Source organism: Pipistrellus hanaki (assembly GCF_964339955.1).
Source record: "Pipistrellus hanaki genome assembly, chromosome: 4".
Lineage (NCBI taxonomy): Eukaryota > Metazoa > Chordata > Mammalia > Chiroptera > Vespertilionidae > Pipistrellus > Pipistrellus hanaki.
The window spans coordinates 25,455,835-25,482,644 of NC_140506.1; the positions used below are offsets into that span (position 1 = coordinate 25,455,835).

General features: G+C 53.6%; 1 protein-coding gene across 1 annotated transcript; it reads left to right on the forward strand.

The window, feature by feature from the left end:
* SLC6A3 (solute carrier family 6 member 3) lies at window positions 1-26,607 on the forward strand. The gene is made up of 15 exons (XM_084880439.1): window positions 1-114; window positions 2,214-2,540; window positions 3,873-4,004; window positions 7,704-7,935; window positions 11,750-11,888; window positions 12,680-12,814; window positions 14,370-14,473; window positions 16,034-16,158; window positions 18,750-18,862; window positions 19,962-20,090; window positions 21,034-21,133; window positions 22,487-22,587; window positions 24,147-24,314; window positions 24,903-24,974; window positions 26,445-26,607. Exons 2-15 carry the CDS (start codon window positions 2,255-2,257, stop codon window positions 26,466-26,468), a joined length of 1,860 nt encoding a protein of 619 aa, XP_084736565.1. The 5' UTR covers window positions 1-114; window positions 2,214-2,254; the 3' UTR covers window positions 26,469-26,607.
* Window positions 26,608-26,810: the final 203 nt, after the last annotated feature.

The window sequence follows — 26,810 nt, forward strand, 5'->3', positions numbered from 1 at the left end:
CGACTAGATAAAAGCCTGGAGCCTGAGACCGCCCAGCGCAGCGGGACCCGAACCAGAGCTTCCGCGGGCGCCAGGCGGCTGGACCCCAGAGCAGAGCCGAGGCCGGGAGGGCAGGTAAGGCCTGGGCACCCCGAGGTGACTTCCCACACAGGCGCCCCCACGCATCCTCCGGCTCGTCGTTCGCTCCCTGGAACCCGAAGGTACAGCCGAGGGGAACTGGGCTGGGACGGGCACCGTCCGGAGGCGCCGCGTTCCTCCGACGACACACGCCAGGGCTGGTAATGTGTCTCCAAAAGTGGCTCAGAGCCCGGGTGCAGAGCGCGCCTAGCGCCTCTGGAGACCTTAAGGCGGCCGGTGGCTGAGAGGTGTGTGCACGAGGGAGCATGCGGGCTGGTGCGCGTCCCGTGGCCCCGGGCCCTGGACCCGCAGGTGGAGCGCCCAGAACCACTGCCGCGCCGGCTCCGGGGATAGCGGGAAGGGGCGGCTTCCCCAGGCGCCGGCTCCGGGCGTCGGCTGTTTGGCTGTTTGTAACTGACTCCTGCCTGTTGACCGGACGCAGGGCAGGACCAATCGGACTGGGCGGAGCGCCCTGGATCCCATCAGGGTGATATCGCAGCCGATGCTCCATCGCGCAGGGTTTTGTCTTTGATTGTAAAGCTGAGAGGAGGGGCTCGGAGCTGTGCTTCCAAGCTAATGACAGGCACTGACAGGGACGGACCAGCGAACCACAGCTTATGAGCCAGCTGTGATCCTCTAAGACAGTGGTGAGCAAACTCATTAGTCAACAGAGCCCATATCAACAGTACAACGGTTGAAATTTCTTTTGAGAGTCCAATTTTTTTAAACTTAAGCTTCTTCTAACGCCACTTCTTCAAAATAGACTCACCGAGGCTGTGGTATTTTGTGGAAGAGCCATACTCAAGGGGCCAAAGAGCCGCAGTTTGCCGACCATGGCTCTAAGAGACCAGGTTTTGCTTCCCTTACCCAGACCTGACCTCTGAGGCCACGGCTCCAGGAGTGGGTCAGCTCACCCCAAATGCTGGGTGCCGGCAGGTGGCCAGATGGAGTGCAAGGGCCTTTGTCATACCAAAAGGCGGGAATTTGCCACCTCTACAGTTCCAAACGTGTGTCCCCCCCCCCCCCCCCCCCCCCCCCCCGCCACCCGCCCGTACCACCACCACCACCGCCGCCGCCGCCGCCGCCTGGCAGGCCAATCTCACCTGCCTTCCAGCAGATGCAGCCCCTTGGCCCATGTTTGAGTCTCAGGAATGCGCTATTGGGTTTGTCACCAGAGGGGAAGGGGCCAAAGAGGAGTAATGCATAAAGAACTTAAGTTGTGAGTTTTTGTTCAAACTTGGGTACAGTGGAAAATACTCCTATTAAGCTCCATCCTGTTATGCATCTGCTTCAACCACGGTGTGTGCTTGTGTGTGTGTGTGTGCACACGCGCGCGCGCGTGCAAGCGCACCTGAGCGTGAACAGTTGCAGCAATGCTACTGTTCAAATGCCAGAAGCCAAAGTTGAAGCTGCTCTTGGCACTGATGGCCCAGCTTCCTCCTGGCTGTCACTGTGGAATTTCTTCTGTTCCCTCGATGGCATTGTCCAGGGCTTGGAAATAAGCTTCTGGTAAAGTTGCTAAGTGTAGGGGCTCGTGGTACCTCAGGTGAATGCTGACATGACGCTGTCTCTTCCAGGTGGGGCTGGTGAGCCACTGTGCCCCAGGTGTACATGGGTTCATGTAGGCATTCCTCACAGAAGCTGTTATAACCATTATTTCAACTTGTCGTTGTTTGGGGTGATTTTGCTATGGTGGAAAGAATGAGTGTGCACTCTTGTAAAGTCTTACTGTTGAGTGCTATTTAAAGAGTGTAAATTACTCCCTGCAATGAGGGGTACGGCCGAGGTATTATTGTTAAGGGCAAAATCAGAGATTGCACAAGCCCTGCACTTTCACTGGACTAGAGAGGAGAGCCAGGGGGAAGGCAACGCAGATGTCTGTCCTGAGGTGTCCACAGCTTGTCTCCCCCAGCCCTCAGGAGAAATAACTCACCTCCCGTCGTCCTCACCCCTGGCTGCTTGGAATGTATTTGTTCTGCCCCAAAGAAATGATTACAAATGCCTTGGGTCTCTGCTCTTGCCACTGGATACATCTGTAGTTCTGGCTACTAACTCATTGCATTCCTGTGTGTGTTTGTTTTTCTTGCTGGCTGAAGACCAGAGGGAAGAAGAATCCTAGATTCCATCCAATCTGCCCATGAGTAGAAGCAAATGCCCAGTGGGACTGATGCCTTCCGTGGTGGCCCCCGCTAAGGAGCCCAACGCCCTGTGCCCGAAGGCGGTGGAACTTGTCCTGGTCAAGGAACAGAATGGGGTGCAGCTCACCAACTCCACCCTCGTCAACTCCCCACAGACCCCCGTGGAACCCCAGGAGCGGGAGACCTGGAGCAAGAAGATAGACTTCCTCCTCTCGGTGATTGGCTTCGCTGTGGACCTGGCCAACGTCTGGCGGTTTCCTTACCTGTGTTACAAAAACGGCGGGGGTGAGTCCCGCCATCCTTTCTGTGCGCCCTGCTGGGCTGGGGTCCTAGGCAACAGAAGCAGGGCTTTCGAGAAATCCGAGCACTCTGGCAACATGGCACTGGGTTGTAACAGCATTAGCCGGGCACAGACTCCCTAGGTGTACTTTCTCAGAAGCAGAGAAACAGAGTCCAGAGCAATCTCCCTCCATGTCAGGACTTCACAGTCGAGGATACTAAGGTCAGAGGGCAGGATGTAGGAGCTAGCCATTGGAGGCACTGTCAAACTGCCTTCTGTTTCCAAAGGTGGTTTTCACTTTGGAAATAAAAGGCCACAGAAGGGTGTCTTAACACAGTATGACGGAGTGAGGCCCTTGAGTTTGGCGTGGTGGAAGATGCCCTGCCCTTCCCCCACCCCCTGCTCCCACTTCTCCCTGAACTCAACCAGTCCTAGAACCATGATTGTCTGTGGACTCCAGGCAGAACACGAAGGTACAGGGCAGGATCACCCCAAAAATTCAAGTTGAGAAAGCCAGTTAAGTTGGTCATGCCCCCCCTCCTGGTGTTCCATTTCCCTAATGGCCTCTCTGAGTCCCTGGCCAACCCACACCGCACAGAGGGAGGGCCTGGGAAGACGGTGCCAGGAGGGCCCTCCAGCATGCCCGTGGGTAGGTTGACATTACTCTTCTCAGGTCGAGGGGAGAAGAACGAGGCCTCAGCAGTGCATTCACTTGCCCAAGGACAGACAGAGCTGCGGGGTCTCGCTGCCTCCCTCCCCATCCCAGGAAGAGGGCCGTGGCAAAATCCTTCTCGGTTGAGGCAGGCCTTTAGGAAGCAGAGCCTGGAGCCCTGCACTTTGTGCTTGGGGCAGGATGTAGCTCTAAGAGGAACAAAGTGCCTCCCTGGAGGGGCTGCAGCCTCCGGTCAAGGCAGATTTCAAATGCTGGAGGCTGGGATAATGACGGAACCTACACAAGAGGTGGCTCACAGATCCCAGAAGAGTCACAACTCAAGGGGGTCAGACATTCCACAGAGGAGCAAGGGGGGCCAAAGGCAGGGAAGAAGCACAGTGTGGGCAGGGCCTCATCTCTGTGCTCTCGGAGGTTGACTCCATAACCTGGGACACTGGGGGTTCAGTAAGGGTGGGATTACTTTGAGGGCTTTAGAGGGGTTCGGAGCTCTGATGACAGTGGGCCTAGGCATGGATGGAGGAGACTCGCCCACCCAGTCTGTGGCTTCCCTTGGAGGGTGGCCAGACAGGGAGCTTCGGGAGAAATAGGGACGGGGACTGTGGTGTAGTTGGTGGAGATGGCTGAGCCCTGCGGCCCTCAGTGACCATGCTGTCCTGTCCCACAGGAGCCTTCCTGGTCCCCTACCTGCTCTTCATGGTCATTGCGGGGATGCCGCTCTTCTACATGGAGCTGGCCCTCGGGCAGTTCAACAGGGAGGGGGCTGCCGGCGTCTGGAAGATCTGCCCTGTGCTCAAAGGTAAGGGTAGGGACCCGTCCTCACACCTGGCATGGCACGGATCAGGCTGCGGCTCTAGAGCTTTCAAAGCAAACCCGTGCAAGGCGTGTGCAGTCCGTAGTGCTTTGCTAAATGTCTACGCACATGAACATATCATTTAAATTTTGATCCTAAGATCAAAACTCTATCTGTCCATATGTCAGCTACCTATCTATCATCTATGTATCCATTCATCAATCTATCTGTCTATCTAGCTATCATCTAGTTATCCGTCCGTTTATCTACGTATCATTTATATATCATCCATCTATCTCTCAACCATCTATCATCTATCAACCATCTATCATCTACCTACCTACCTATTTATCATCTATGTATAACACCTATCTATCTATCTATTAAATGTCGTCTGAACATAAAATCAGGAGGCTCTGGTTAGAAATAAATGATAAAGCTGTATTCAAGGGTTTACAAATTGGAAACACAACTAGGCAATAGCTAGAGTGTTCTGAAGAAGAAAGAAAAACAGGTTCTTATATTAAAAAGTACAATTGAGATGAATCAGCCCTGCATTCTCAGTCCCCAGGTTGGTCTGAGCTGGGAATCCTCTAGATAACCAGTCTGGATAGTAGGATGTCAGACGGCCTGGACACCTGTCCCTAGTCTTTCGGGGGTAATCAGGGTTTTTGTGAGGTTTGATGTATATCCAGGCATTGATGCAGGACTGGATGTTCAAAGGTTTAAGTTCCCAGGCTACTTAAAACAAGAACAGAATTATTTTCTCATGCCTCAACTAACCTGACTTTAGTAATTTAGCAGCTCAACTATCTACCTACCTATCAGAGCTACCTATCATCTATCATTTATCCATAATCTATCTAACTGTCTATGAGCCTTCCAGGCTGCTACTGAGATGCCATGACACCATGAAGCAAACACACCTCATGCTGAGTCCCGGCTGTTAACCCTCCACGGCTCCCTCGCTCCATCCTCATGAGAGCCCTGGGGAGGGGACAGGCTGTGTTGTGTGTCTTGGAGATGTAGGCACTGAGATTAGGGGGCTTGAGTAACTGGCCCCCATCACCTAGTCAGGGGCAGGGTGGGATGGAATCCTATCTGACTTCCCATGGGGCCAACAGGAGCTGAGGGCGCAGGATTCAGGGGTATTTCCTCAAAGAGACCGGAGAAGGCGCTTGGTGCAGACAGCTGGGTTCGTTAGAAAAATGGCTATTAAAAGACCAGGCGTTAGATTTTCTTGGAGTTTCTTGAAAAGTTGATGTTTTGAAGAGAATCAAAGGCCCATTGTCCCTCCCAGGATGCCGTGTGGGTGGGTCAGGGAGTGTGTGCTCAGATGGAGACAGATCAGCCTCTGGAGTGAGGACCTGGCACAGCTGCTGCAGTCGGTCTCCATGGGGGGATCGGATCGCCCTCCCATAGCGGAAATACTGAGACCAACCGGGCGTGGCAGCTCCTCCAGATACCGTGTGTTATTCCTGCTGAATGGGCTTCTGGGTGAATCTTAAAACGTTAGCAGTATTTTCCGAGGCCAAATGATTCATGCCCACCCTAAAGTGGAACTTCAGAGCGAGATTCGGACACCTGTGGGTTCAGGTGCCAGGTGCTGGGTGTTCCCTTGTGCCGTTTGCACACAGAAGTCAAATCTCAAGTGAGTTGCCTGAGACTCGCCTCCGGCACCATCACTGATTCCCCAGGGAGAAATGTGCAGGTACCTGAAGGCACTGGACCCCTATGACTGACAGTGACAGGTGTCAGCCTGGACATTTCCACGCCTGTGCACTGGCCCAATGTCGGTGCCACCGAGGGCATTGAACCCGGGCTAACAGACAAGACACAAATGAGTTAATTGTGTTCTCTGCTGGGCAGTGCTGACAGGTCACGCGGCCGAGCACGGCAATGAGCTTTCGCTGTGGTCATTATTTATAGAGCATTCAGGCACCCAGTTGGAAATTAAGCGTGTCTATTCTCAAGTGACCATCTGCGGAAGCACTGAGGAAGGATGCCTCCCACTGTGACACAGACTGTGGTGGGACCAGCTCGTATTTCTGGGTTTTCCAAGAAGCATGTCCTCCTGGTCCAAAGTCTGTCTGTCATAGTTACTGGACACAACTCTGTGCCCCCACCTCCCTCCCGGGAGTCCAGCACTGAGTCAAAGTAAATCTGCCTCTTTCTGGAGCGCCCATGGGTGAGGCCCTGCAGAAGAGGAAAGGGATGGTGGCTCCACGGGGAGGGGAGCCAGCAGGCCAGCAGGTGGAAGCTGGTGCCCAGCTTTTTCCTGATGCAAAAAGAGTTTTCTCTAAGAAAGCTGCTGGAGTGATTTGTTATATTGCAGCTTATAAAATGTCAATAAATAGTTTCCAAGGATTTCAAAGTGCTACTAAACCCTAATGAATCGGGGTCGATACAGGAAGTATGACTGCCAGCACCCCATTCTAGAGAAGCTGAGACCACAGATGGGGGCATTTGGCCACATCCCAGCAGTATCAGAACCCAGGGGAGAAGTCAGCAGACATGGTGCACTTCGGTAACTCACTCAGAGTCCCATACTCACTGTCACACCCTAGCAGCTCATGTTGGCTTTTGTCCAGTTTCAGAAACTCATACATGTGGAGGGCTGAGCTGAGGCCACCGGCAGATGTGCCATGCGGCCCCTGTGGGTAGAATCTCGGTCTGGTCCTGGTCACCTGTCTCCTAACCTGGGATTGAGAGAATTGCAAACCACAGAAAATCAGCAATTGACTGGGAATCTGTGCAGCCAGCACAGGGAGGAGATAAACAAGTCAGCTCAAGAACACTAGACTTTCATGTTTAGAGAAGAGGTACCTAGAATGGTCATGCATGGCCCTGGGTGACCTTGGGTGGCCTAGGTAGCTATGAGTAAACCCATATGACCTTGTTTGCCCTGGGTAGTCTTAAGTAGCTATGGGTGGCCATGAATGGCCCCTGGATGGCTCTGAAAATCACTGTGTATTCCTGTGTGCCCCTGGATGGCCTTTGATAGCCCTATTATCATGTGTGGCCCAGAAGGTTTCCGGTGATCCTGAATGGTTTGGGGTGGCCTTTGTTGACATTTGGTGGTGTTTTGTATCTCTGGGTGCCCCTAGATGACCCTGAGGGGCCATGGATGGCCATGCGTGGCAGTGGACGATTCAGATGGTTTTGCACGGCCTAGAGGTGCTGGATAACTCTGGTTTGGATTGCTCAGGGTGACCCAGACCCACCCTAGATGACCTTAAGTGAGCCTGGATGATCCTGTTTGATCTTGAGTGGCTGTGAGTGGCAGTGGATAATTGTGGGTGGCACTTAGTTGCCTGCTATATCTGTGTGTGACCTGTTCTACCAGGGTGGCCTTAGATGATCCTACATGTTCCTGGATGACTCTTCCTGTTCCTAGGCATACTACATGGTTCTGGGTACCCTTCCATGAGCCTGGATGACCTTTCACACCTTGAATGTCCCTCGGAGACACTCTGAATGTCTCTGAGTGGACAGAGATGGTCATAGATGGTCTTGGAAAAGGGAAGCCCCTCTCCGTGGTCACAGCATAAAGTCCAGTATCTGCCCTTTCACTTATCTTCCCTTGTGTATTTAAAGATGTTGCCTGATATTAGGATGGTGGCAAACAGGGTGGCAGTGTCTCCTGTAAGGGAAGGTGGGAAGGGGCATTCTGTTGATGGTGGCTCTGTGCTCTCACCACCCTAGGTGTGGGCTTCACGGTCATCCTGATCTCGCTCTACGTTGGCTTCTTCTATAACGTCATCATCGCCTGGGCGCTGCATTACTTCTTCTCCTCTTTCACCATGGAGCTGCCCTGGACCCACTGCAACAACACCTGGAACAGCCCCAACTGCACAGACGCCTACTTCGGCAACACCAGTGACGGCTCGGGCCTCAACGACAGCTTCAGGACCACACCTGCCGCCGAGTACTTTGAGTAAGTGGGAGGTCCGCTCCATGGGGTGGGATGACTCCTCACGTGCTGTGGCTGCCTCAGGAAGGGAAGGATGCAGAGCAAAGCTCTCTATGGCAGCCCAGGGGTCAGCCACCCACCCCTGCTGCCTCACAGGGGTGTGAGAGGACCCTTTTTCTGTCATGTGCCCGTGTTCTGTTCCCTTGGGGTCTTTGTGGGACAAAGGTAGCATGAGTCCTCGGCACAGATGGAAGATCTTCACCTAATTTCTTTTTTCTTGTTTTTTTTAAAATATATTTTATTGATTTTATACAGAGAGGAAGGGAGAGAGATAGAGAGTTAGAAACATCGATGAGAGAGAGTCATCGATCAGCTGCCTCTTGCACACCCCCTCCTGGGGATATGCCCGCAACCAAGGCACATGCCCTTGACAGGAATCGAACCCGGGACCCTTCAGTCCCCAAGCCGACACTCTATCCATTGAGCCAAACCTGTTTTGGCTTCACCTAATTTTTAATATAAATTACAAAACTACAAATCTAAAGCTACGAATTTGCCTCTAAGAGACTGCTTTAGCAACATTTCATGTGTTGTGTTTTCATTTTCATTCCGTTCAAAGTGTTCCCTGATCTGCCTTGTGATTTATCTTTGATTCACAAGATATTTTTGGAGGTTGATAGTGTCCTTTGATGCACTAAAGTTTTTTAATCTTGATAAATTCAGTAATTTATTTTTTCCTTTTATTGTTTGTTCTTTTGGTGTCCTATCAAAAACTTCATTGCCAAAACTCAACAAAAACCAGCTAAGCTCATAGGTATGGAGAGCTGATTGGTGCTAGAGGTAGGGGGTGGGGTGGGGTAGAAAAAAATGAGTGAACTGGCGGTTTTCTGATTGTTTAAATAAATAGATTTTTTAATATAAAAAGTCCATTGTCAAACCTAAGGTCTTGAAGATTTATGCCTGCGTTTTCTTCCAAGAGTTCCATAATTTCAGCTCTCACTTTTAGTTTTTTACCCATTTGAGTGGCTTTTTGTATTTGGTATGAGGAAGCTATGGATTGATTTTCTCCTCGTTATAGGTCATATTTTCTTGATTCTTGTTGTCTAGCAATTTTGTAATCTTCCTGTAATGAGTGTTGGATTTGCTCTGGAAATTAATTTGCTTGTGGTACAGATTTCTTTTTTTGAAACTTGTTGTTGAAATGCTTCTGGGGCAGCCTTTGCTTCAGGAATGGTTTATCACCTCTACTGACCCGTCCAGGGTCTACTGAGCTCTCCATGTGATGGGCAAGTCCCCTGCCGTGGCTGGTGGGAGATCAGTGGTCCTCAGCCCTGCCTGGGCTTGGAGACCTGCAGCCTCTCACCCTGTGGCTGAGTCAGTGGGTTCCTGACACTCCCTATGCTCTACCCAGCAAGACCCCATGCAGGTTGGAAGTGGGGTGTTGTCATCTCCAGTCCCACATCTGCAGTACTCGTTTGGTGTACTTTGTCCATCTTTCTAGTTGGTATGATGACAATCCCTCATGGCCAGAGTGGAGGCCTCCTTTCCATGGCAGCCATTCCCCCCTCCCCTCCCAAGACAGAGCATGGGTTCAGAGTAGGCTCTGCTGCTCGCTGTCTCTGGGTTGGATAATGTTCTTACCCTCTCCATTCCTGGGTTCCTTGCTGTAAATGGGGCAACACAGCTTCAGTGGGCATCCAATGAGACAGTGTAGGTGCAGCCCAGTGCATATCTGGCATGCCTCAAAGGCTCCCTTATCCGGATCCAAGAACCATGACACACCTGGAGAAGGAAAGCCACAGGAAGTGGAAGTGTTAGATCTTTGCCGAGGCTGGTGACATCCCAGGCCATCCTGTTTGGTCCTCCAGGCCACTTACGCTCTGGAAATGTCTGCATTTCAGTCCTAAACCATCTTATTCAGATGTCCTGTCCTCATCCTACCGTGTGCCTGCTCTTGGGACTGGCATGACTGGCATGGCTGTCCCACGCATTGTAGTGCCTGCGGCTCCTCTCTGGCTGACAGCATCTGCAGGGCCTGACCTCTGAGTGGCTGTGGGATTTTACACAACTTCAAACAAGAGGACTTTTTAGTCTTGGGGAAGGGACTTGGCCAGCACAGACAAAGGGCTAATTCTCAAAGCAACCTGGAGTATGTGAGGCAAAACCAGGGTGTACAGCATCCTAGAAGCAGTTCATGATCAGGAGAGCCACGTGCCTTCTCCTCAGCCACACCCTCTCAGGCCCCAGAGGCTGTGACCCCGTGGGCCACCGTGTTCCTTTCCCAGGCAAAAGGATAAATGGCCATTTGCCACCAGGTTAGGGGCATAACCCATGCCCCTGTGTGCAAGGTGTAGCTGGATTGTGGTTGGTCTGGGCCCCACACTATGTGTGGCCTCCCTGGGCAGATGGTTTTGTGCTAAGGAGACTTCTCTCATTGGTGAAAAGAGGTTCCAGGTGATAAGACCTGGCAGGGGCTCCAGGGCAAGGTGAGGAGGGAGCAAGGGCAACAGACTCAGAGCCAGAGCTGAGGTGAGGGAAAGAGAAGAGAGACTCTGGGAATTCTACTGACCCAGGTTAAGCAGGCCCTGGAAGCGCAGGTCCCAGGAGGGCAGGTCCCAGGTGAGGCAGGTCCCAGGAGGGAAGGTTCCAGGAGGGCATTGCAGGCTGAGGGTGTCCCAGTGGCCCCCTCCTCTGCCTGACCAAGCAGCTCCCTGTCCCAGATCCCACACTGCTGTCGGACAGCGTGAGGAGATTCCTTTCACTTCAGCGTGCGTCTTGTGCCGTAAAGAAAAGATGGTGATGACAGTCCGGACACTGCAGGCCAACCTGGGCCATGCCGGGTTTGGGGTGGAACAGGAGTGCTGCTCTGGGCTCTCCTTGCCTGTCACAGCCTCCCTGTCCCAATCCCTGTGAAAACCCGAACTTCTCCAATGTACCCCAAGGTGCCCGCAGCTGGTAAAAGGCCTGGGATGCTGCGGTCTGCGGCATTCTCCCACAGGTGCCAGGAAGATGTCCTAGGACCTCGCAAATCCGGTGGTGATGGCCCTTTTCACAGTGTGGCTCCTCCACTGTCTGGGCAGCAGCACAGCCTTTGGCTGAGCTTTGACTCCCAGTCCCGCCTGGGAGGGGAGGCGGCAGGTGCACAGTGGACACAATGGCATCTTTCCCACAGGTTGTCACAGGATGTAATGAGATTCTGTATGGAAAGTGCCTCAGACTTGTGGCTGACCCACAGGGAGGGCTCTCCTGGCCATTCTGTCCCCTTCCCATGTGGCCTTATGCTCTGTCTTTATGGTGGCAGATCCCTCTCCCAGAAAGTTCTTGAGCTAACCTGGCGCAGACTCATCCTGAGCCTGTTCCCACAGAATCCTCCTCGACAGCTGGACAGCTCTCGTCACCTGTCACCCTCAGAGGGCAGCAAAGATACCTGTTACTTTGGGTCCACTCAGCCTCGGCCCTGAGAAGGGCCTGGACCTTTGTGTGCAGCAGTGGCCACCGCCTCCTGACACCTTCCCTCTGGTTTCTGTGCTCTTTCTTCAAAGACCCAAGGCACCCATCCCCTCCCCAGTTCCAAACGCAGGGTGCTGAGCGGCAGGGCTGGGCTTCTGTGGGCTCCCAGCAGGCCTCGCCCACCCTCTCCCTCAGCCTGCATCTCAGCTAGACTGCCGGGCCTGGCCCTTCTCTGAGGACGGGGAGAAGTCTCTGGCCCAGACAGTCGGGATCCTGTCTGCCATGTGGAGCTGGGGAGGACAGACTCTGGGCGAGCTCAGCTGTCTGGTTACAGGTCTGGGTGGGGAGGCAGTGCTCTTCCAGGACCCCCACCTTTCTCCCTTTCCAGGCGCGGCGTGCTGCACCTCCATGAGAGCCGCGGCATCAGCGACCTGGGCCCTCCCCGCTGGCAGCTCACATTGTGCCTGGTGCTGGTCATCGTCCTGCTCTACTTCAGCCTGTGGAAGGGAGTGAAGACTTCGGGGAAGGTGAGGCTGAGCCTAGCCAGCTGGGAAGTGGACACATGACCATGGGGGGAGTGGACAGGGGGCTGTCATGAGGTTTACGGCTGGAGGGCAGGCCATGGCAGGTTGGGCTGTGGCCGGATGGTTGTGAAGTGGAGGGGTGGCTGTGGTGGATTGGAGTATAGACAGGGAGCCTATGTTTGAGTTGAGGAGTCAGCACAAGACTGTGGTTGAGAAATGGTGTCAAGGGAAAAGCACAGCAGAGTGTTTTCAGCTTTAAGACAAGCACAGCATAAATCAGTTTTTGCTGATGACAATATTTTGGCTGTTATCCGGGCACCCAAAGCAATTTTGACCAGAATGTGTTCATCAGCTGTGATGATACATGTAGTGAAGGGCCAACACATGGGACTCTTTTGATCCTGAGGGTGCCTTTCCTCCCTCTGGAGCCCAGAACCCATCCTTTACACGTAATCCAGGTACACATTTGCACACTCACGTGAAATTTGCTCACATCTCACTCAACAGAATTCCAGCCGCGCCTGCTGGGACAGACCAAATACAGAGCAGGAATGCTCCTTCCTTGCCAAATGGTTTGTCCTCTTTTAATCCCCGGGAAAGATGCACAGAGTACAAGGCATGATGGCCTCACCCAGTGGGCATTTGCTGAGCTGGCGTCCTGTGAATGTTTGGGATGTTGAGCTTCCCAATCAGAGGCCACCTCTCTACCAGCTCCAACCGTCAGGGTGACATTGTTTGCCCACTCCCTGCCAGCAGGTGGCCTGTGCAGCCTGGTGACGCTGTCCTCTCCCCAGGTCGTGTGGATCACGGCCACCATGCCATACGTGGTCCTTTTCGCCTTGCTCCTGCGAGGAATCACTCTCCCCGGAGCCATGGACGGCATCAGAGCATACCTGAGCGTTGACTTCCATCGGCTCTGTGAGGCGTCCGTGAGTATGCCCACCGCTCGCGACCCTGCAGTCCATGTGGACCGGCAGGCACGGTGTCAGGGGGTCCCCATGCTTTGAGGCAGGAGATCCCAAAGGCATGATCTGGGCGGGAATTTCTCATTCGCCCTATAAATGCAGCAGGTGCTGGCCGCCCTGCTGTGTGAGAGGTTCTGCAGGCCAATGTGCAAACCTGGTCCCACCCATAGAGTTCACCGTCTTGTTAAGGGGGTGTGGGGGGACAGACAGAAGGGAGTGTGTGCAAATTCAGGTGGACTAGAGGGGCAATTCAGGAGAGCTCAGTGGACCAGTAGAAGGCAGTTAGGGGGATGAAGATTCCTGCCCATTGACCTTTCCCCCATGTCCCATCCCATGTCCTGGAGGAACGCTCTTGGGTTCCCGGATAAGGCACTGCCCAGTCTGTGCCAGAGAGCTCTGCCACTCACCTGGAATTCAGCCTGAGCTCCAGCTCCCTGTCCAAGGGCCCAGCAAGGCTGAGATATCACAGGAGCCAGGGCTTCTCCACGGGAAGCCAGACCTCAATGGCGAAACACTCAGGGTGCCCCAGCACAAGAGCATGATCCTAAAACACTAACTCTGGAGTCAGGCTGCATGTTTCTTCAGCAAAGGAAAAGTACGGGAGACAGCCTCCTGAAGAGTAGAGGCTTGGCCGGCCATGGAAGAGGGTCTCTGGAGAAAGAGAGAGAAGGGGGGGCGAGGCATTGCAGGGAAACAGCTCAGAAATGACAGTGACCACTGGCTGGTGGGTGTAGGGGTAATGGGAACGGCAGCTTTCCAAAGTGAATGGGTGCAAATTCAGGTGGACTAGATGGGCAGATAGTGGGACTCCAGCAGCCACGGGGGGAGTAACTAGGTGTGGAGGGGCATGTGGGCAGGAGGGGAAGGTCCAGGCTGGGGATAGGGGCCCCTTGGGAAGGGGCTACCTTATGCTGCTAGGTTGCAATGAGAGGCAGGTGTGGAGCTCACTAGGGACTCAGGAAGGAGCAGCCCTGAGGCAGAAATGGAAAGAATGGAGGGGGGGTGGTCGAGGCTCAGCTCCCAGAAAGCCACAGGAGGGGAAGTGGCTGCAGGAGCAATGGGAGGATGATGAGGTGATGTGAAGGGAGAGGGAGCTGGAAGCCTGGAGAGAGAGGAAATGCAGCAGAGGCCCGGACACAGCTCCAGGCAACGTGCATGAGGAAGCAAAACAGATGCCAGCATTGAATCATAATGAATTAACTGAGGTCCTGTGGGCAAATGCAAAGAATGCACAAAGACGCTGTCCCTTTTCATCATCACGCTCCTTCAGGCCAGTGACATGGGAAAGTTTATTCCCTGAGCCACCTACGCTCTGATCATGTTGTTGATGCCAGGTGATTTTGATCAAGACCTGGCGTTTAAATTCCACCCTGTTCCGTGGAACTGGAGGCATCTCCACAGGAGACGCCTGCAGGGAGGACAGGGAGCTGAGGCCTCGTCTTTGCACAATTGCCTCCTGACAGCTGGCCCTCATTTCCACAATTATCTCTAACAGTCACTCCTTCCCCTCTGGCTGCAGGTTTGGATCGATGCTGCCACCCAGATATGCTTCTCACTGGGCATTGGGTTTGGGGTGCTAATCGCCTTCTCCAGTTACAATAAATTCACCAACAACTGCTACAGGTAGGTTCTGAGCTCCCCGTCCCATTCCCTCCCATAAGATGGTCTGCAAAAATCAATGTGCATCACGGATATGGGGGTGGGGGTATCACACCGAGTAGAAAGGAGGGGGAAATAAGCTCTGTGGGCAAAACCTCTGAGCCAAATGGCTTTTTAAGTGAAAACTAAAATGGGAAAGCTACAGGCAAAATGTTGGTCGTTGCTTTAAGGAAGATATTGAAACACATGAAAATGTGCATCACCTTCCTGCAAGGAAGCCTCCTAAATCCCAGGAGCAGCAGTTCCCCCCGAGGCCCCACCCCTGCCTCCTCCTCTCCCCTGCCTCCTTCCTCCTCCCAAAGCCCAGATCAGGCTCCTCCTCCAGACACCCCCACCGTGAAGCACCTGAACGAGTCCCCTGGCCTGCACCTGGGAGCCTGGGTCCCCCAGACTCTATGCAGAGGCACCCAGATGACCCAGCATCAGGACAGGAAGGAAAGTGGCCGCATTCTGTGCCCATAGCCTGGTGGCATCTTGGCCGTGCCACCTGGCCCAGAATGACCTGACTCAGCTGCCTCCACATGTTGGACCCAAAATCCTTCTAAAAACAGAAACAGAAATTACCTTGGACCTGCTTTCTTTGACCTTTACCGACTCATGTTTAAATATATTTTTATTGATTTCAGAGAAGGAAGGAGAGGGAGAGAGAGAAAGAAACATCAATGATGAGAGAGAATCATTGATTGGCTGCCTCCTGCACTACCCCCACTGGGGACTGAGCACGCAATCCAGGCATGTGCCCTTGACCAGAATCGGACCTGGGACCCTTCAGTCCACAGGCCAACGCTCTATCCTATTCACTGAGCCAAACTGGCTAGGACTACAGGCTTGTGTTTATATTCTTTCATATCCCGAGGATAAAAGTGGTAAAAATACAGAGACAGCAAGTGTGCACAGCAAAATGGCCAGACAGACTGCTGCCAGGCTCCCACAGAGGTGAGCCCAGGACGGCTGTTTCCAACACAGCCCTGCCTGAGCCCACAGGCCGGGCACTCCGAGATGTCCTTCCGTTTGGCTCCCAGGAGGGCTGATCCCACCCCCGCCCTCCTCTCTAGCCCTCAGAGTGGAGTCTCCAGGCCAGCAGCACCAGCACCCCCAGAAGCAGCAGGAAAATATGAAACCTAGTTCCCACCAAACCCACCCTGTTCAAATCTGCATTTGAACAAGGTCCCTGATGCCTGACAGCCCCCTCACAATGGGTGAGGAACCCCATGGCCATCTATTTGTTCACCCAGAGCCTCCAGGTTGCTAGTGCAGACCATTTCACCTTCAGCACTGAGTCATGTGTTCCAGGAGCCTTGCCATCCCAGCCAAACATGACTGCTGCTCACCATAAGGACATGCCCAGAGTCCAGAACCTGCAGCTGGGAGGTCCCGTCCCAACGGGCAGCACAGCCAGAGAGCAGGCTCTGCAGCTGCAGGAGGGACTGGCCGTGCTTGGCAGGAAACAGATGTAGTAAACTGAGAATAATAACTGGAAATTGCAGCTGCTCCAGCGCTGGCCTGGGTGTCTTGTTCTCACAGAGACGCCATCATCACCACCTCGGTCAACTCCCTGACGAGCTTCTCCTCGGGGTTCGTGGTCTTCTCCTTCCTGGGGTACATGGCCCAGAAGCACAGTGTGCCCATCGGGGACGTGGCCAAGGATGGTGAGTCCCCCGAGGGCAGGCTGGGGCCCCCACACTTCCGTCTGCTCTAGGCCAGTTCTCAAAAGGTGTTTTCTTGCAAAATGAGGGAGAGACACAGGCCTTGGTGCCAGAGAGTTGCTGATCTGAAGAATTGTACATGTTCATGTGCTAGACCAATTGCAAGACAAGTAACTGGAAGCAGGACAACCTCTGCTCCCGCATCCTCCACTCCTACCCTTTGTGGGACAGTGTGACAGTGGTCCCTCAGCCACATGCTCCTCACAGAGGCCACCTGGGCTGCAGGATGAGGGTCTGGTTCCCTTGTCAGTCTGGATCCCCTGACTTAGTTTACTCCCTGAGGGGAGATGAGCGGGTTGGGAGCACTGAGCTGTCCCAAGCAACAAGGCTTTTGGACTTCCATGCATGATCAGCCGGAAAAAAAAAGTTGGGTTGTTTTTGATATGAGCAGCTAATCTGTTCCAAAACTTTTCCCTCCAAACACTGGTGGCCATGACGTGTTCACGTGGAATGTGGACAGTATTCAAGGGAAACCTGGACTTTCCAGCACACAGCGTCTGTGCCCTGGGAGTTGGCAGGTGGAGGGTGCGGGTGCGGGCACAGACCACACAAGAGCGGGCTTGGCCCCAGCAGGGAGTGGGCCAGGCAGGGGAAGCTGGGAGGCTGGGCACGGATATGGGTCCTGAGAGGGGACTCTAATTACTGCAGCTCCCTGACTCATCTTCCTGGGTCAGGAATCATTCAGGGAGGGACCCACCCCACCTGGTGCCCTCAGCTCTCAGACCACAACTTCATCATCCCATCTATTTCTGGAGAGTTGAGCATTAAGAATCCACTTTGAAAGTAGAAAACAGCTGAAACCGGTTTGGCTCAATGGATAGAGCGTCGGCTTGGGGACTGAAGGGACCCGGGTTCAATTCCGGTCAAGGGCATGTACCTTGGTTATGGGCATATCCCCGGTGGGGGGTGTGCAAGAGGCAGCCGATCGATGACTCTCTCTCATCGATGTTTCTAACTCTCTATCTCTCTCCCTTCCTCTCTATATAAAATCAATAAAATATATATTAAAAAAAAGAAAGAAAGAAAGTAGAAAACAGACCCAAAAGGACCCCTCTGGAATGGCAGGGAAAGCAGGGGGCTGGGATGAATCCTTCGCATGGTCTCAAGTCCATCTTCTTCCCTCTAGGGGAAAAAAAAATTAATAAAGGTGGGAGAATGGGAACATAACGCAAATAAGTATAGAGCCGTGAAATTTACTCACCTGCATGTATGCATTTTCACCAGTCTTTTTTGCCCTTTATTATGATAAATAGGAATAACTTGCAAAGACCTCTATTAACCCTTGAAGGTAAAGCTGGATGTTTTCTATGCATTTGCATGACAAGCAAAGTAAATGTCATTTATGGCTCTAATTCTCAGGAAAACGGGGTGAAATGTTAACTCGGATGCAGAAATGAAAGGTGATGGTGTTGACATTAATTCAACAGAGCTGATGAATATCTCTCTGGGTTCCTGGCTTTATGGCATTTAGCCTTTACAGCATCTCAAAGAATTAACCCCTGGCCTTGCATTTCAGTCATCAGAGAGTCCAGCCTGACCCCAGGGGCATAGAGCCTCTGGGAGGTTGGCCGGGGTCTCTGGTCTCTGACCCATCCTCTAGAAAGACCATAAGCGCCCATATAAGCACCCCTGTTTCTGACTGGTGCCAGTAGGTCTGCTGAGGACTGGGAGAAACAGAAGAGCTATAAGGCACCTCCAAACAGACTCTCAGTGGACAGTGCTCATCAGCTATGTATGCGCGCCTTCTAATTGACCATGAAAATTTCTGTGGAAATATTTACCACTTTCCCGTAGGAATATATTTTACCTTAAGGTCCCTGATAGCCAAACTGCAGCTCATCTTAGGTGAGTCCCGCTGCCCCCATCCCCTCTCCGGCCAGGCTCACGGCCTTCACCTCCACCCAGATCTCACTTGTTTGGGATGAGGAGCAGGTGTGGCTGCCCACAGTGCCTGTCCTGACCCAACAATACCAGTTCCAAAAAGCTGTCAAAGGGGCTGATCTGAGGAGCACTGGCGTGTGCCCAGGAGCACTCCCGTTCCCAGCAACACTCCAGACAGCACTCATGAATGTGGTCTGCGCATCCAGCCTGTGGTTTTACAGATCACCCTTAGAGTACTTCAGGGCACAGAAATATTTACAGCATATTGTTCACGAGCCATAGTGAGTGCAAGTGTGTGAGCGACCTGCTCAGGAAGAACAAACCAGAGTGTCCCTTCCCTTCTCACCTCCACTCCTACCCCCACCCCCGAGCCCTCACAGCCATGAACAGGAGAGATCTGGAGCAGAGCTGTGGCCCCTGGGGATGGGACAGGTGAATCGCTCTAGTTCTGCTTCTGGGTTTTCATTATCTCGAGTCAGAGCAAGGCGTCTGTGGAATGCACAGGAGGGAGGACAGGAGAGGCTGTGATGGGAAAGATTTTGTGCTACTGAATCTGGAGGCACTTGTGCAGACTGAGTTGGCCTCTTGGGGGTGGGGAAGAGGGTGTGAAAGTGAAGTTGATACTCGGTGGCAACCTGAGGTTCTGCTTTCAGGACCAGGGCTGATTTTCATCATCTACCCCGAGGCGCTGGCCACGCTTCCGCTGTCCTCTGCCTGGGCTGTGGTTTTCTTCATCATGCTGCTCACCCTGGGGATCGACAGCGCCGTGAGTGACGCCAGCATTTCCCATGCCTGGTCCCACCCACGACAGCCAGGCTCGTCTGCAGCCACAGACGCTCCCCAGGGTCCCCTGAAGCTTGTGCTCACACAGAGCGCCACATGGGGGTGACAGGCAGGGAGCCCACGATGACTTGAAACCCTTCCTGGGATGGAGTGTTCGGACCAGCTCACCCCTTCTTTTTTCATTCTGGGTGCCAGCTGCGCCCTCTGCTTGAGCCATCATGGGCCCTAAATGCACACAAAGCAAGAGGGCTGTGCAGGAAAACAGGTGATGTGGCCACACAGAGTTCCTCATGACGCATCACTTTCCCAACCCCTCAGCCCTAGGAGGGGTGGCTGCACCTGCAGGAGGCGTGGCTGTACCTGCAGGATAGGACAACAGAAGTCTCTAGCTGCAGCCTGGGCCTTGCCCATTGAGGATCTCATGTGAGGCCCTTCGTGTGTGTGTACGGGGGCATACTAGCCTTTTGGACTTCCTCAGCCTCCCTCCCCATTGCCTGCTCCTGACCAACAGCTGAGACCTCAAGGTCTTTGTGACTGGCCTTGTTCCCCTGAGCTTCATGGGAAGTGCAGAGTCCCTCCCCATGAGAACGCTGGTCACACTCCGTAACCCTCCACCTCCTCTCCTGCCAGCCCGGTCACCAGCCCTCAGGGTGAACCCTGCCCTTGGATGGCAGGTCTAGTGGGGATGCAGTCCTGACAGCACTTCCTGGGGGAGGTGGTCTCAATAGAATGGGGCTAGAGGGACCCCAAGCAGTCAGGGCCCCCTGGGCACCACTGAGCCAGGACACACACTGAGTCAGGAAGGCTTCACACGTTAGTAACGTAGCACCTCTCCCCACCCATCCCCAGGACTTCACAGTGGCTGGGAAAGTCACCAGGAGTAGAGGAGCATCCACAACCAGTTCTCTCTCTCCAACAACCATGTCACAAGAGAAGCCCTCATGAGGGCTGTCTTGTCTTTGGGGCATTCTGCACCCTGGACACCATGCAGTTCCCACTCCATGTCCATTTTCTGGGTGAACATCCACTGAATCGCATGTAAACCGCACCTGGGTGTGGTCCCCTCTCTGTGTTGGCTGCAGATGGGCGGGATGGAGTCAGTGATCACCGGGCTCATTGATGAGTTCCAGCTGCTGCACAGGCACCGGGAGCTCTTCACCCTCTTCATCGTCCTGGTCACCTTCCTCCTCTCCCTCTTCTGCGTCACCAATGTACGTACAGGCTCAGCTCACCTGACCATGTCTCATTAGCACTCAGCTCTGGGCAGCAAAAGGCTGATATTACCAGGCCAGACAGAGCCACAGCTCTTGTAAGGCTGCATCCCCCTCCCAAAACATCCCTTGATTTATAATCACACTCAGGTAGCTGTGGTCACACTCGGGTAGCCATGGTCACATGGAGTAGCCGTGGTCACTCTCCAGTAGCTGTGGTCACTCACAGGTAGCCACGAGCACCTTCAGGCTAGCAGTGGTCACACTTGGAGTACATGGCACCTGTTACTTCAGTACCTGGACAGCTCCCTGGGAGGTGCCCTTGGTTCAGCCACGCCGCCTGTGGATTTATCCGGCTGGAGGGAGGCAGGCCATGGGGCACCCAGGTCACCTCCTCTCCCAGTAGGAGCTCTGCCAAGCTTGGCATTTGATTGCTTTCATTTCTAATGCCACCAGGAGCCCACAGAAAGGAAAGGAGAGTTTGCCTTTTTCTCTCTCTCTCTTTTTTTTTTTTTTAATAATGGATGTGTCCCTTAACAAGTTGCATGTGGATTGAATTTTAGTGGCTCAAATCAGACTTTATAGGAAGTAGTAAAACAGAATATGTCTATAAATTAAACTCACAGGCCAGGTTTATGTATTAAGAATAGCACTTTCACCCTAGCCCATTTGGCCCAGTGGATAGAGTGTCATCCTACAGACTAAACGGTCCCAGGTTCCATTCTAGTCAAGGACACATACCTAGGCTTGATCCCCAATAGTGCGTGTATAGGAGGCAGGCAATCAGTGATTCTCTCTCATCACTGATGTTTCTCTCATATCTCTCTTCCGCTCTGGGATCAATAAAAATACGTTTAAAAAAGAAAGAAAGAAAAGCACTTTTGTGGTCAAGGCCTGCCACACCGGGACACCGGAGTTCAGTGGGCACTCCCTTCTCTTTCAGGGTGGCATCTATGTCTTCACACTGCTGGACCACTTTGCAGCCGGCACATCCATCCTCTTTGGGGTGCTTATCGAGGCCATTGGGGTGGCCTGGTTCTACGGTAAGGACAAAATCTTTCCTGGTGCTTTGGCAGGCGGGAGACCTGGCCACGGTGCTGCTGCTTTGTGGCTGTGCCGCTGCCTGCCTGGTGACGCTGGCTTGAAAGGGAAGAACATTAGCTCTAGGACGCTTATTGTGGTGACCACAGCATCACAGAGATGAGAGGCTTGGCAGCATCATTCCCTTGGATCAATGAAGAAAGCCTGGGTGGCACCCCAGCACCCTCAGCAAACCTGCCTCGGCCGTGCCAGAGCCTGGGGCAATTTCAGGGCAGCGAAATCCTTTTAAGATCTGGAGAAAATACTGGTCATCTAGAAATACTTTCCTTAAAAAAAATGGTGATTATATACATACAATGGAATGTATGTAAATGTATGTAATGATTTCCTTTAAAAGAAGGAAATCCTGACATATGCTACAACACGGATGGGCCTTGAGGACACTATGCTAAGATAAACAGTCCCAAAAGGAAAAATCCTCTGCGAGTTCACTTCTAGGAGGTTCCTAGTGTTGTTGAAGCTCATAGAGATGGGTGTGTGTGTGTGTGTGGAGGGGAGCGGGGGTAATTCTTTAATGAGTTCAGAGTCTCAGTTTGGGAAAATAGAGAAATCCTAGAGATCAGTGGAGATGCTGGCTGCATGAACGTACTTAATGCCACAGAACTTAAAAATGGTTAAGATGGTAAAATTTTTGTTATGTATATTTTGCCACAATTCTTTTTTTAAATATATTTTTATTGATTTCTGAGAAGAAGGAAGAGGGAGAGAGAGATGGAAACATCAATGATGAGAGAGAATCATTGATTGGTTGCCTCCTGCATGCCCCCTACTGGGGATCAAGCCCACAACCCAGGCATGTGCCCTTGAATGGAATTGAACTTGGGACCCTTCAGTCTGCAGGCCAACGCTCTGTCCATTGAGCCAAACTAACCAGTTTTTTTCACTTTTCTTGAAGTGAAAAAAACAAATAATGATTGCAGAAGGGAGGCAAAGACAGCTGGGAGAACGGGGGGAGGGAAGGAAGGGGGGGAGGGGCGGTGGCAGGACAGCTATAGGACATCGGGAGGACCCCTGAGGTGAGCAGAGGGTAGAGAGGGTCAGGCAGAGTTCCCCACCAGTCTTCCTCATCAGGACTGAGGAGCAAACATCACCCAGTGTCACCATGGGGAACATGTGTGGGGAACATGGACCACTGGGGCAGCAAGACCACCGAGCAGTCTGGAGTGGGGCTGGTCCCTACAGGAGGCAGTCTGGCCTTGAGTTTCCCTGGCGAGACCCAGAGGTCAGCAAGGACCAAGGTCTTCGCCTGGGTCTCAGGGAAAGTGCTGTCCTGACCTCCCTGCTTGGCTCCCCAGGTGTGCGGCAGTTTAGCGATGACATCAAGCAGATGACCGGACAGCGGCCCAGCCTCTACTGGCGGCTGTGCTGGAAGTTCGTCAGCCCCTGCTTCCTCCTGGTAAGGGGCTGAAGGCCATGCGTGTCCTGCTCTGCCCCAGCTCTCACGTCTACCCCAGGGTCAGCGTGTCCACAGGCAGCTTTCACTTGGGCAAGTGAATGTGCTTGAAGCTGGGGGAGGAGGTCCCATGCTGCTGGGAGACCAGGGTCTCTGAGGTGGAGCTGGTGGTCACGCAGAACTCCAGGAGGGCTGGCTGGTCCCTGAAATCCTCTCTAGCCTCCTAAAGACGTGACCCATCCCCCACTGAACCCACTGAGAAACCTCACGTAGTATCCAGGGTGATCTCCTCCATAGAGGCCCTTGTGTGTCCTGCATTAGGCCATACCTCTGTGTTGGAGGGGAGGCCTGAGATAAGTGAGGTTATTGACGTTTTGCCTTGAGGACCAAAGTAGAATGTAAACCTTCTGGGGCAACAAGTACTCAGTCCAGAGGACAGAGTGTTGTGGCTTCTATCACTGCTCTGCCCTCGGGGGCCTCCCCAGGCACAGGCACCACTCACCATCCAGCAGCTGCCTGGCTTTTATTGTCTGGGCCAAAACTGCAGTGCTTGTTTTACAGCAGGGGTGGAGAACATCCAGCCTTCAGGCCATATAAGTCCTGCAAAATCATTTGGTCTGGCCCTGCCAAGGCATTAGGGGTCAGTTTATTAAACATACTAGGCTAATGTTTAAATGGATAATTTTGTGTGGACCGTGAATGATGTTCTAAATATCCACATGGCCCTTGGCAGAAAAGAGGTTCTGCCCTCTTCACAGGCTGCCCATGGCTGGTTCCTCGCTGCAGCAGTGCTAAGTGGTTGTGACTGAGACCCAATGGCTCTCGACACCTAAACTGCCCCGTCAGATCTGGACAGATGACTCCAGATGGCCATTCAAGACCAAGTCCAGAAGGATGGAGAGTCAGGGAACTGTGCACAGAGACCAGCACCCCTGATCTCTGGCTCTCCCCTCACTCCAGCCAGTCCAGTGGGCACCTCAGACAGGCCTGGGATGGACAGACAGATTAGGTTGACCCCATCATGTCCCAGCCCAGAGGCGAGTGAGAGAAAGAGGGAGGAGTCAGGGTGTGGCATCAGATATGACAGTGCCTCTCACAGAGCCTCACCCTAACCTTTGGAAGCTGCTTGCCACCCCACCTGGCAGCCAGAGGCCTGACTCCAATATGCCCATCTCCCCGCACTCCAGAGGGCAGAGGCTGTGGGTGTGTGAACTCTAGACAGACAGGGTGTTATTGTGCTGCTCTACACACTCAGGTCCCCTGATGGGACAAGGTGTGAGGTTGTCAAAGGACAGCAGAGGGAATGACCACTGTCAAACGCAGAACTGAGAGGACATGCATCTCAGGAACACCATCCTGTGGCAGCAGCTAGGGACTCATAGCAGAAGGAGAAGCAGGCTACACCTGGGTTCCCTAGTCTGCGGGGCCAGGGCCCCTAGAGCTGTGGTGGCTGGAAGACCCCTGACATGCTGGCTCCATTCCACCTCTGCACTACCCGCCCCCCCTAGTCTCCCCTTCTTGCTGGCCGAGTACAGCCTCATGACCTCTGCCCTTGGTTTCAGTTTGTGGTCGTGGTCAGCATCGTGACCTTCAGGCCCCCGCACTACGGAGACTACGTCTTCCCAGAGTGGGCCAACGCACTGGGCTGGGCCATCGCAGCGTCCTCCATGTCCATGGTGCCCATCTACGCAGCCTACAAGTTCTGCAGCTTGCCTGGGTCCCTGCGGGAGGTGCGTATGTGAGCAGGCCCCCTTACCCGTCCCAGTCACCTGATCATGAGGCCACCAACGACATCAAGTGGGCTTTTACCTCCCGGCAGCCAAACTCTGAACATAGACCACATAAAATCTCAGCACCTGAGACAGGTGAGGCTGTGGGAGGGTCCTCTGAGGCTGACTGGAGAGGAAACCTGGCCACAGAGAGTCAGAGGTGGCAGCTGCTGAGAGATGGGCCCTGGAGGACCAGCAAGGAGCACAGCCACTTTGTCCAGCCCTGGGGCATGGGACACTGGGGCAGGACGTGGAAGGAAGACCAGCTTCCTGGAGCTGAATGCGACAGGAAGCAGGCTCCTCACGCGTGGCATGTGAGCTTCAGGTGCCCTGGGGCCGGACTTGGGGTGCATGTTGCTCACCTCCCCTCAGAGCCCACCTGAGCACACCTTCCTCCAGCATCTGCCTCTTTAACTTGTGCTGGACTCTGCCCCAGGGCCTAAGGGGACCTGGATATCAGCTCCCGTACCTGACCATCACATGCCAGCCAGGGAGTCTAGTGCCTTACTGAGTGTGTGCCGGCACCCACGGCCTCTCCATTTCTCCTAGAAAGTGGCCCACGCCATCACCCCGGAGAAAGAGCGCGAGCTGGTGGACAGCGGGGAGGTGCGCCAGTTCACGGTGAGTGAGTGCTGCTGTCCCCGCTGTCTCCTCGGCTGGGTGCAGACAGATCTGGGGAGCAAGCCCATCCTTGAGCCACAGCCCTCAGAGAGCTGGGAGGCTCGTTTCCTCATTGAGTGAAGGCTCCCTGCCTCTACCTTCTGAGAGCCCCTGACCTGAGGAGGGCGGGCAGCAGACAGAGTATCAGAGAGCCCCCATGCTTGTTTCTCTCAGTATCGTTGTCCCTTGTCATCTGGGTCCCGTGTCTTGACAACCATTATTATGTATATTTTATTCGTTTTGGACAACATCAGATGGTAGAGTGAATTCAGCCCCTATTATTCCATCTTGACCAGAACTACCCTTATGTGTAGCTGTGGCCCACTCACTCCCTCCACCTGCTACACGACATTCACTGTGTAAACCTGGCACCCCGGGTGTCCCCCCCGCCAAGCCCCCTCCGCATCGGGGCTCTCTGACTATATCCCACTTCACTGACAGCTACACTTCACTTCATTCCTGGAAGTTGCATTTGGTCCGCCCATTTCTTGTGAAATACGCCATCGTTGTAAGTGGCAGATGTCACTTTTAAAATGTCTTATGCCCCGTGATCTGACAGTGGCAACCTCTCTGGTCTGTGGGGTCTGAAGTTTCTGACCCCACTCAGGGTGGGCTGCAGCCATGTTCCTGGTCTCCTTGTTCACGAGCTCATGGCTTGATCTTAATCTGTTGGAGTTCTGAGATGCCCCCTGAGCACACCTTCCTCCAGAGAAGGTTGCCTTCTGATGCTGCCGTGGCCAGGACAGAGGGCTGCGGCTCAGCCCTATGTCCCAGGCATGGCCTCACCTGCCCACCAGTTCTCTTCTCAGAGCATCCAGGCTCTGCCAGCATTGGCCTCACCTGTCGGTCGCTGCCGGCTCCCTAGCATTCCCACCCCATGTGGGTGATGAAAGAGCCCTACAGGGGGACCAGTGGCAGATTGTCCCCGCTATGGCTGCCTCAGAAAGAAGTCCTGCACGCTCTTGTTTTGGAAATGTCTAAAAAGCATAGTTCTTGCCATTTAGTGTGATCGAATGGCTTGTGCTCAAAAAACAGGCTGTACTCCCAGCTGCATAATAGGCGATGACATTTGCAGGAAGACTAAATAGCCGTCCTGTCGATCTCATCCGGCCCGAGTGGTAATGAGACCTGCTCCTGCATGTGTTGGGGTCATAGACCTGCAGGGCAAGCCCTTCAGGATTGGACCAGAGGCCGCAGGATAGTGGCTGTAGGGGTCCTGGGGCACCCCAGGTGACACACATGATGGCAGGGATGCCATCTGAGACCAGCCCCAGGCTTGCTGGTGTGCAGTGTTTGTCTGGCCAGCATCTGGCCCAGCCCCCATGAGGTCCCGGCTGTATCCTTACCATCCTCTCTGCTGAGACCCCTCACAGCTACCAGTCGGTCATATGCTCCTCAATTCCCTTCTAAATAAGCCCGTTTTCTTTGCAGCTGCGCCACTGGCTCATGGTGTAGAGGGGAGTGGAGAAGGGAGGCCCCTTTGCTGTCCCTGTGGGAGAGACGCAAACCTAGACGGAAAAGCTGAGCCTGGACCGAAAGGAGGGCTGCTCCACTATTTAACTCCTGCTTCCCTGGAAACACGGGAGCTTTCTCTTCTGACTGTTTACACCCCTATGCCATGAGGAGAGGGCCTGCCATCCACCCTGTGTCGCTGTGTAACTCCGTAGATCTGTGCCCATCCCCTCAGGTAGAAAACATTGTGTTCTATTCATGTAACATGTTCCTCACCCTCAGGCGCCACCCAGAGCACAGGTCTCACTCATCTGTGTGCCAGGAAGAAATACAGTAATTATAGGT